General features: G+C 32.9%; 1 protein-coding gene across 1 annotated transcript in view; it reads right to left on the bottom strand.

The window, feature by feature from the left end:
* Cfap47 (cilia and flagella associated protein 47) overlaps positions 1–12250 on the bottom strand; it is a 264376-nt gene that overhangs the window by 164481 nt on the left and 87645 nt on the right. The window contains exons 25-27 of the mRNA XM_059250611.1: positions 11515–11710; positions 6520–6729; positions 105–205 (exon numbers count right to left, since the gene is read on the bottom strand). Of these exons, the coding sequence (XP_059106594.1) occupies positions 105–205; positions 6520–6729; positions 11515–11710 (507 nt within the window). The remainder of the gene's footprint in view (positions 1–104; positions 206–6519; positions 6730–11514; positions 11711–12250) is intronic.

A 12250-nucleotide genomic window follows, 5' to 3' on the forward strand; every position in this document is an offset into this window, starting at 1 on the left:
GCAACATGCCTTTTTAATTTTAAATGCAGTATATTTTTAGATATTAGACTTAGTTAAGAAGAACCTGAACAGAGAGAGAATGGAATCAGCCATCAACAACTTACCATCCTTTAAAATAACTTTTTGCCTGTCTAGATGAACTGCCAAATATAGATATATAGTAAGAATGCAATTTTCTGCTGTTGCTGTAACTGGAAGTGAAAACCTAAAAGTGAAAATATTTTTATCAATGAAATGATCACTTCACATGTAGTAAAGGTGATAAAATATTATAATAATGCCAAATGCCTTTATGCTGAAAACACAAATTATTTATCATTTATTCTTTCCTTTTTGGTAACCAATACGAATATCTTAAAAGTCTTTAAATTTAAATCTTCAATAGTTTACAAGTGTCACTATAAAGTACACTCCAGAAAAGAGATGGTTAACTGTGCAAGTTCAAAACATAGCTTTAAATTACTATGTGAACCAGTACAGAAGTTCTTAAAAAGTAGAATTAGCAGAGGACACTGCTATACAACCCCCATATCCTATACAGAGCATTCGACATCAACACACCAGAGACACTTCCACACCCATGTTTACTGCTATACTCTTTACAACAGCAAAGATATTAAACAAATAATACAGCATTTGTTTAATCTGTCTTCATCTGTGAAATGTAGCTTTTATATATACATAAAGTCATGTGTGTTTGGGTGTGTATATTTGAAAAATAGGAAATTGGGAAATGGATGGAGACCAGTAGAAAAGGGGAAAGTGATGGATTAAAAGGAGTAAGTTATGAAGAATGAATAATGCCAAAATACATAATTAAAAGATAATTATCTTTATAAAAAGTTAAAATTATTTATAATGAATATGAGCCAATAAAAAGAAAAACAAACAAATAAAAGTTGACAGATTTTGGAATTTTAGAACTGAAATTGACACAATTTACTTACACTAACTATTTTCTAAATTTTCTAAAGTCATCAACATGTATCATCATCCCCATCTTGGAAATGACATTGATAACTCATGTTTCTTGTTCTAACAATGATTATCACTACAGGAACAAGATACTGGAGCAAATGCTGTGAATGCTCAGTCTTTGTGCTTTCATGCACCGATATACCACTAACTGGTAATTTCTTACTGTCTTCTAAGTGAAGATCCTACTATAGGCACTCAAATCCAGAACTCAGGGGTTGTTCTTAGGGTCAAGTTCATATTCCTCCACCTGTATTATATGGGATCTTTATAGCCCAGGTCCCTGTCTGAAGAAAATAAGGAATAACCTTAATAAGAATAGGAAAATCTGTACGGTGGCACCTCACTCCCACAGAACACCAGTGAATTATATTGAGGCTCAGAATTTTACTTTTAAATCTTGTATTTACTTGATGTTATAATCACTGTATTTGGATTCTTCTAGCCTTTTTTTTCTGGGAACATTTCCTTAAGATACAAAAAAAAAAAAAATGCTTATTTGTGGTCATTGCTACCGAAGAAAAGCACCACATGAAAAAACAAAAAGAGAACTATCACTTAAAACATTATGAATAAGAAAAAAATTTTATTTCAAGATCAAAATTTGAGTAAGTATACTTTTTTTTTCCTATTTTAAAAGAAGATGATTGAAGACCATAATATTTGATTTTAGGTGTTACTTGGAATAAAGAAAAATCAGTGTCTGAAAGGATAAAAAAAAGGAATAACAAAAATTTGGAATTAGTTGCATTCATCACAGAAGCATATAGTATAGAAATCAGAAAGGGTCTATAGCATGGAAACAGAGACACTTTATTCATTTATATTATTATAGATAAAAATATAAAGTAAACTTGCTTTTCATATTACTAGTACTGCACTTGTTAATACCTAAGGAAAAGTAATGTTGAAGCTTCTTGTTCAATCTCTGAGATAAATGCTGAGTAATTACAATATTTTTGACTTTCCAACAGCATAGGAACTTTTATGTCTGACAAAAATATCAAGTATAATGTTGTAAATTCATAAAGCTAAGGACAGAGAGGTGGGAACTACTTAGTCTTAGTATGATGGTTTTGTTCAAATCTTTTGCCATAAGGCACCTAGGAAAGAAACACATATTGTCTATAGATGGGAAGGTACACAAGAAGAATTGAGAGCCCCAGGACATGTCTAATTGAGTAAAGAAAGGTACTAGCAGTGCAAGTATGCCAACCTGAGTTCAAATTCTGAAGTCCAGGGTTAAAAAAAAAAAAGGCTCATGTGATGAGAGCTGTAATCTCAGCAAAAGCAAAATGGGAGGAAAAGACATGACAGGCTGACAGATAGCCGGCTAACCTGAGTACCCAGTGCAGCAACATGAAGCAGTGGAATGAGAGTGGGGGAGGGAGGGAAAAAAGAGAGGGAAGAGAGAGACAGGAGAGGAGAAGGAGGAGGAGAGGGTAGAGGTAAGAAGAGATGGGGTAGAGAGAAAGTGGAGAGAGGGAAAAACAGGAGAAAAGAGAGAGAGATGGTGGACCAGTCCTTTGAAAGTGCATTTTACTGTGAAAGCTACTACATTCAACATCACCATTACAAGTTTATGTGTTATTCAGTATTCAAATATCTACCTTCGATAAACGGAAAAAAATGACAACTGTATTTGCTCCAGAAGAATTTATTCCAGAAGCAAATATCCTTGATTAAAGTCTCTAAAGTGGCATAACCAAATCTACTCAAAATGCTTTTAAATTCAATCACTGCTAGCAAAGTCTATCACAAAGTCACACAATTTATTATTATAATAAATAAATAATCTTATTTACACACATGTTCAATGATATATTTGCTCAAATATTGGGTGCCTACCATAGATAGTACTTCTATATTATTTAGGCTGAGCACTGGGACAAGAGAATTTTAAGAATTCTAATGTACAGTAGAGATCACATATAATGCTGTGAGATACAACACTCTTTAGAGCAGGCAGCATTATCTTAATCAGTAATAAAGTTACAAAGCTTGGATTTATTCAATAAATGTGACAGAGCTGTTCAACAAATCCCAAAATGCCTTCCCACTCAATTTTGTTGTACAAAATATGTGAGGAAATATCACAATATACATGCTACATTATCCTAAAAATAATTCACACACATATATATATAACCTTATGCTTGTGTATAAATATGACTCCATTTATTTGCACAATTAAAAGTAATATATGGAAGCATATCACATTTCTCTATTTTTTTTTTGTTTGTTTTTTGTTTTTTTAACACCTGGTTTCTTTGTGTACTCTTGGCTGTCCTGGAACTAGACCAGGCTGGCCTTGTCACAGAGATCTCCCTGCCTCTGCCTCCCAAGTACTGCAATTAAAGTCCTGGCACATATCACATTTTTAATACATGATGCCTATGGGTTTAGATGGGAAAGAAATCAACTGTTAATGGTATTTTCTTAAAAGTCAGCACTGACTGAATTTTTGGAATGATTGTACATTCCTTTTGCTTTTAAACAATATTCTATCTATGAAGCACATAATGTAATCAAATTCTGTAGTTCTACTGAGGTAATTTCTTCATTAATCAACCATAATAAAAATGGTTCAGAGGCTACACATCCAGGCTATGTACTAGGAATATGAAAGGGACACAGGTGGCTGTAGTAGGAGGTCCCCAGGTGCTAGTCATCTGCATGTGCAACCTTCTCAGAGTCTAATGAAGACAAGCGATCAGGCAGGTTAAAAGATAAATTGAATGGGACAGTAAAGTTTCCTTTAAACGGAAATCTGCTAAACATGATAATGGCATGTCAGCCATCTTTCGCTGGCTCCAAACAGTGTAGGTGTACTGAAAAGTAAAAGGAGAGTGGAGAAATCACATCTATGAATATTTTTATTCTGCTACCTGTTATTTAAAAAAGATCACGTTAGTAATCTGTAAAGGGATGGTAAGCATCAGCTTGTAAGTTTTGGGGGTCCTGCCAATTTATATGGAAGTTTTCTATAACAATATTTTGCTGCTTCAATTGAATGATGAATTAAAATCACTTAACATTTTATGTTTGTAGTTTACTATAATTCAGTGGTGTTCTATGTCAAATATACAAAAATATTGCTGACAGAGAATTTACATAATCCTGCAATTTATTTTAACAGATCTATCAACAAAATAGAATTAAGGTGTAATTACAAGAAGGTTTGCACAGACTTGAGTAAGTAATAAGGAACAAGTGATTATACCAGAACATAGCATTGTTCCTAATGTTTTCTACTCCCCAAGAATGGTGAGCAAATACAAGCATTATGTCTAACACAACTTCCTAAGTCATGATGGGCAATAGATCTAGACAACAATGATTTCCCGCTATGATAAATTACAGGCTAAAGTCCTCTTACACACCCAGCATTTTAGCAGCCATAATGCTAAATAAACAATGTATATTACAATTGATAAGGAAAAATACAAACTTCTATTAGTTTTTGAATTGACGAACGAATAAAACACTCAGAATTAGTGTGCAAAACAATTCATAGAGCAGACACTTCAACGAGATTGTGGCTGCTAAGGAACACTGATTTTTCCCAACATCAGGCAATCACAAATGTGCAGTGACACTATTACTGAAATCACTAAAACTATAATATTCTCTGACTATAAAATAACATTTCTTTAATAAAATAGATATTGTTGGTTGTCATATCAGTGCCAGAAGAAAATCAGAAAAATAGTTGTCAATCAGTAAAGATTAAATGGGCCCACAGTAGAATACTCAAAGATCTACTTGATAGGCAAGAATCATTTTCATGAATAAAGAGAATAAGATATGCTGGAAGCACACTTTTTTATTTCTGTTTCAGTTTTCAAAAGTAATAGCTATTACATTGTATCGAAAACTCAGATCATGCAATGTCTCATTTCATTCATGAGGGAAAAATCCTTACATTTGTCACAAAGTCCTTAGACTGTGCTGTTGTCACTGTGACTGCTGCAAACCTTTCTCCAATATTCCACAATCATGCTTATTTCACTTGAGAAACACATGCTTTTGATGATTCTACACCAGTCATTCCATGATGAGAGAATAAATTTCCCTGGCTGTCTTCCTAACCTGATCCTCTTTAAGTATTCTTTATTTACGTTTTTTTGAAGCTCGTCTTGTCAAAAGAATTTGCCTTCCTTCCTCTCATCCTCTTTCCTCTTCCAGCCCACTGTTAGAATCTGAATTTAAGTCCTTATATATGTAAGACATCACTCCTCCACTGAGCTATATCCCCAACCTGAGAAAAATAATGAGAAGGTATCTTTATAGCACTATATCACCTCAGCTTTATAGTTTCAGTAAACAAGGGAACTTGCTGCTTTGATGCTAGTTTTTGATGCAATATACTTCTTTGATGTCCTTTGCCAACACTATTAATTAAACTATTAAACTTATATAGTATTTTATAAGTACTCATTTATATTAGCTTTATTTTAAGTACGAATCATCAACACGTAGGTGTTGATTGAATTTGTCACACAGATTCTTTCATCAAAACATAACAGTCAATTTATTTAAACCATAATGTAAATAATTTGCATCTGGGCATACTAATAATACATCTATTAAAAACAACCCTGTCCACGTGTGTATGAGAGAGAGAGAGAGAGAGAGAGAGAGAGAGAGAGAGAGAGAGAGATGCACAGTGTGATACATATGAAGGTAGAAACTTAAATTTTTTTTCTCAATCAATTTCCACTTCTTTTGTGAGACACGATCTCTCTTTGAACCTAGAGGTCACTTCCTCAGTCCTAGAATTACTGATGCAGACAGGGGTGCTTTATCAAGAGAGCCATCCCCCCAGCTCCCATCCTTCTCACTGGGTAGGCTCTAATGAATATATCTACTACACACTAAACAATTGTTTTTGTGTGTATGTATGTGTGTGTATTTTGTATATTTGAATGTATGTGTTTGAGAAAGCAGGTGTTGGAAATAAATGGGAAAAGAGAAAGAGATGAAATAGATGCAAAAATATAGTAGGAAAGAAATAAAATTATCTTCTTATACTTTTCTTCTACTTTGTCATATATATACAACATAGCTGCGCTCAATAAATGTCTGTGTATAACAAAAATACCTGTACCATGCCACTGTTGTCCTTCGAGCTTTCTTCTGGGCTCTGTTGTACTACAATCCACCAAGCCAAACCACTAAAACTATCAAAGAGAATCTGTTTGTACCTCCACACTTCTTGCTCTACTTTACTGGTTGTAAAACATTTGCCCACATCACCTTTCTATTTACATATGAAAAAATGAGTCTGAGAAATCAAGTTAACTAAGTTATAGCAGTTATAATGCATATAATTCATATAATGCATTATATGCATAATAATGCATATAATTCACTATTTTGCTATTTTTCATTAAAGCAAACTCGTATTTGGAACATTAAAAATTTTATGTCCAAAATCACTGTAGTAGATGCCATTCCTTTTCCCAGTTTACAAAAGTATAGAATATAAAACTAGTATTCTTCAATGTCAAGTACAAAAGCATCCACATTTAAATATCTTACCAGTTATCTCTGTCATCACAAAAGAGAAGATTGGCAAAAAATGAAACAGGTTTAGTCGAACTGAAACTAAGATGACATGGTAGCTCATCATTAATTCCAGTATTAGAGCCTGTGATAACTCTTCCTTTTGGAAATGTCACAGTAAGTGGCTGAATCTCATCATCGTCAAGAAGTTTTGCAGTGGGAATCTTGAACTGTAGAGTTGAATTACTGTTTAAAATAAAAAATTGAAATATATTTTCCTCAAAATATCACCAACTCATTTGAATTGAATGTGTATTTATTTTCTCCAAAAGCAACTATACGCAATAGTATGTGAAATATTTAAACATATATTTGTATCATGTCTCCTTGTCTATTCCCTTTGTTCTGTAAGGATTAAGAGAGAGGTAAAATATCTAAATAAAGGTAATGTTTTTAAATATAACCATTACATAAAATTATTTCTCTCAAACATATCCTAATGAAGATGTATCCAAAATGATCAGTTATATTTATAAAGTTAATATATATACATCAAATAATATTGATAGATTATATACATAAAGAAATTAAAAATTTGGATACTAATAAGCATCTCCAGACAAATGCCACAAATTAATTTTAATCATTACATTATTTTAACATTTAGAATGCTAAATGTTTGTTTTATAAAACTTTTAAAAGATATTTAGTATGACAAATGTTTATTTCATATATAAAATTTATCTAACTAATCAAAAATATATATAGTTATCACTTTAAAACCGATATGCTACTTATAATACTGTTGCCAATAAACTTTGAGACATTAGCTTCTTTTATTTTATTATACATATGAAAACATATAGCGAATAAGTATTATTAAATGGGAATAATATTCTCTTATTATTTATAATCAGTGTGAACATCACTCACCTAATAAAAAAAGGAAAGATGATCTACATCTGAATTAATTATATCTATATGTTATACTAGACAAAATACGTAAAATTAACTCATAAGTCCAGTAGAAAACAATTTAGTTATAACTGACTGTCACTGAATGTGTCATTTATGCTACTAATTTCACTATATGTATATAGCAAGGAATCCAAGTGTCATCATCTCTTCAAATCCTTTCACAGAATCATCATGACATAATTTGAATTCAAGTAGTTTTTATACTGCTATCACCATATATTAATTAAAGAGTTAAAAGGTTAAAAGATTAATTCTTATATTAAGACAGTTTCCTAATAGGAATACTTTGTAGCAAAATAAATTCCAATTTACTTTATCTATAAACTAACAGAAGTTAATGTCTGCTTATAAAATGTAATCTTGACAAAACTGCAAATTGCCCAGGTATGTTAATTCTTCCAGCACTAAGGCCTTCCCAAGCTGAATAACACTTAGTGCAAGCCCTGTGGCATCATCCATGATAACTTCCTCATCAAACACAGGAATTAAATATGGCATTGCCTTTCTCAATTTGGATATTTCACCAACAGTGTTAGTATATCATTTTTGGTAGGATAATCCATGTATACAGTCTTCCTAGACTTAAAAAAAAAACAATATTTTGTTTCTGATATTCCAAATACCATTGTCTTACTAGCTGAAGTTTATTTATAACCATAACTCATGTCCAAATAAATAACTAGTCATTTATGCCTTCACCTGTCACAAGAAGCTTGTATAATTTCCACATTTTGCTATACTGAAAACATTACTATGAATAATGTTAAGCATAGCTTACAATACACAAGTAAGATTGTATTTCTAGGATGTATTATTGAGACAGTCAAGACCCACCCTGAGGACAAAAGTGAAGATGTACTACTAGAGCATTACCATATATACTCTGCTACACATTGAAAGCTGTGATGAATATTTTCCTCCATCCTCCAGTTTCTCACTCTCCCAAACATTATTGCATTCAAACAACAAATATGGTGGGGGGAGTTGTAGAGATGGCTCAGCAGTTAAAAGCAATAGATGCTCTTGAAGAAGACCAGACCTAATTTCTCAAAACCCATATCAGGCGGCTTACAACCTGCAACGCCTGCTCCGGAGCATCTTACACACCATTCTGGTTTCTGAAGGCACCTGCACACATATGTACATGCGTGTGTGTATGTATGTGTGTGTGTATTTATATCTCACATATATGTTATATACACACATATATGTTTTATAAATGTGTGTTTGTGCATATGTGTATGTGTGTGTTATATTGCTGACAAGGAACACACACAAAACATCAATTTAAAGATACAAAGAAAGATTTACTAGACCTTTCTAGTAATCAAAAATAATCTGGTTCATTTTAGTAATAACAAAAGGATCAATTCAATAGACAATGTTAAACATATCATTCTCCAAACAACTAAAACAAAACTATTTGAAGTAAAGCTTAAAAATCCACCATTATAGTACCTATTTTAATAATTCAATGACTGACACACAGAGATGAAAATAGGCTATGGAGCTATTTACTTTGAGTGGCGTTTTAAATGACACAAATATTGTAGAAAGCATTGAGTGTACATGCCTATGACTCACCTGCCTCACTCCTGGTACAGTTACTAGTGGAAACCTGTACATATTATCATATAATGTATAGAACAATGTTGATAGCTCACTGCACATTACAGCCAACGCAAGGGGTACTAGGGATAAAAAAAATGGCTGGGCATGTGGTGTCCTCTGTCTGACTGATGAGTAGGCTGGTCTCTCAGTTCAGGACCAACTGGGGACACACAGTGAGCTCCAAGCCAACAGAGAATCCTCACCATGTAGCTCTGGCTAGCTTAGAACTTAATTAGGAGGACAAGACTAAAGTGGAACTCCCAGAGTCCTGCCTGTCTCTACCTCTCAAATGCTGAGTGCTAGGATTAAAGGCATGCATTCACACACCTGCTTCTACATATCTGTTCTTGAAGGAAGAGTCCCACTACAATTTTGACTGAGTGTTCGTAATCTGTAGCTCAATTTTCCTTCTCCTATAATTGAGATAGAAGAACCTTAATGCCTGGTATGGCTATAGAGTGGGATTCTTGGGCTGTGAGATATGCCAATGCCACGCTTTACACAACATTATCTAATCTAGTAATAAGACTGATTGACACCATGACTAGTTTACCTGAGTTCTTAAGTTTTACATAATATTTTTAGTGGAGCCTTTGGTATTTTATTATTTATTTTTACAAAGCTAATTATATATTTACTATACTGACATTCTATTTTTAATCCTTTCATGTAGTATTGTGGTGGTATTGTGGTCCCCAAAATATTGTGCACCCTAATAAACTTATCTGGGATCAGAGAACAGAACAGCCACTAGATACAGAGGCTAGAAAATGGTGGCACACCTTTAAACCTAGCCTTCTGGAGGTTTGGATCTCTGTGAGTTCAAGGCCACACTGGAAACAGCCAGGCATGGTGACACACACCTTTAATCCCAAGAAGTGAGCCTTTTAATCCTAGGGAGTGATGGCAGAAAGCAGAAAGATATATAAGGCATGAAGACCAGAAACTAGAAGCTTTTGGCTGGTTAAGCTTTCAGGCTGTGAGTAGCAGTTCAGCTGAGATCCATTTGCATGAGGACACAGAGGCTTCTAGTCTAAGGAAACAGTATCAGCTGAGGAATTGGCAAGGTGAGGTGGCTGTGGCTTGTTCTGCTTCTCTGATTTTCCAGCATTCACCCCAATAACTGGTTCCGAGTTTGATTTTATTAATAAGCCCCTTTAAGATTCCTGCTACATAGTATAGCTATTTATTAATTTTGTAAACATTTCTGTTGTGTTATGTGATTATTTTTTTCAAGAGATTTCTCTATGTACTCTATACTGACCTCCAACTAAATATCCTCCTTTATCAGCCTCCTATGTTCTGAGATTACATCCATGTACTACTATACTCAGCATTTCTATTTCTCTGAATTTTATCAAAGATTTATTTGTAGTGATCACAACCAAAATCAAGGTGAGATGTAATATTAATTGCAAATATAATAAACTTTAAGAAATAAAAATACTCACAAGATATAAAAATTATCAAATAACTATGAGTTATAATCACTTGTAAGCTATTTAAATTCTAAATTATATTTGCAATTAAAATACATGAATCTTAAAGTGAATTAAAAGGAAAATTTTTACTATCCCTTCCACACAGTAAACTACCTCATTACATACCTGAAGTATTTATGGGTCCAGAAAAAGGCATTTAAAAAACACATTTAATGAGCTTTATTAATTTAATATGTACAAAACACTGTATCTTACAATAAAAGAATATACATTTCTTTCTTCTTAACCCTTTGAGTATACATAAAAATTAGCAGTACATTGCTCTTTGCTCACAGTCCAAGTCTCAAAGCATTTCTGAGCTGGTATCCTATAGATTGTGTTCTCTGGTAATAAACAGACTTGGAGGTAATAGGAAAAATTGATAGCTAATATATTTTGGAGCACATAGTGCACAGATGAACACAGATCTTGTATCTGAAGATAAATACTGAGACCTAATGTGGCCCCTGTCAATAACTATTGTCTTAGTTTTATAATTACATGGAAATTAATTCTGACAACAACCTACGTCGCTGGAGGAGAATTAAGAAACACAAGAATTTGATTCTACATCTAATATATATTTTTCTGGTGTTCATATACTGAACAAAAGATTCAGCTAAACCAATCTAGACTACTGATCCATATAAACTCAGACAATAAATTAATGTTTGAAATATCAAATGAATGTTTTATGTCACAAAATTTGTGTTAATTTCTTTAATACTGAATTTTAAACTTATTTCCTCTTCCACAAAGACAGAATTTTTTAAAATATCAAGAAAATAAATCACTACTATGGCTATTTTGTATTTTTAAAATGTCAATGTATAATGAAATGCTTTAATTGCTCTTCTAAACTATAGCAAGAAGTCAGGCATGGGATGTAATTTTCACATAACATAGATACAAACAAAATTGCACATAAAGAAGATGTAGAAAATCCATATTAAGAATTTACCTGAAATAGTTCTGTGGTAAAATTCTGATATCCACCCCAGCTGTGATCTCCAAAGGAACAGGAGTGAAACATATAAATGGTGGATCAAAAAGTATCTTTGGTGATTGTATCTCTCCAATCAGACTTAATATTCTATAGTCAAATAAATTATCATTTAAACGTATAGCAACATCAGCTAGGTAGGTTATGGGCTCCCCTATAGAAAAAAGGTGCTATAGATTAGTTTACATACAAAATGTATATATTGTAAGCATTACTATTAAAATGTACTATAATATTAAAGCTAAGTGGAACAGAGTAGTTAAACCAGGAACAATGCAGCTTGATGAAGAATTAAAGACTAAATGAAGCACTATTGTTAAAAAAAAATACAAAAAACAATATATCTTCAAGTATACCTTGTCTAGAGATGGAGTAAAACTTTTTAATGTATACTGCATGTGGGAGAAATAATTGTACACTTGGGAAGAAATGTTTACTACATGGGGGAAATACATAATACATAAAATAAATAACACATGAAGTAGTACAACAGGACTTCTTTTTTTCAGCTGTTTCCAATGCTTTAATAAAATCTTCTAATACCTTTTGGTATACAGAACATGAAGATGATATCACAAACTGAAGGATCTTAAGGGACTACTGAGAAAGGGGTTTTCTCAGTGAAATGCTCCCAGCTTGGAAGATTAAGAAAGCCTGCGAGGGCCACTGGAGAGATGGCTCAGCAGTTAGGACC

This window comes from Peromyscus eremicus, chromosome X (genome assembly GCF_949786415.1).
Source record: "Peromyscus eremicus chromosome X, PerEre_H2_v1, whole genome shotgun sequence".
NCBI lineage: Eukaryota > Metazoa > Chordata > Mammalia > Rodentia > Cricetidae > Peromyscus > Peromyscus eremicus.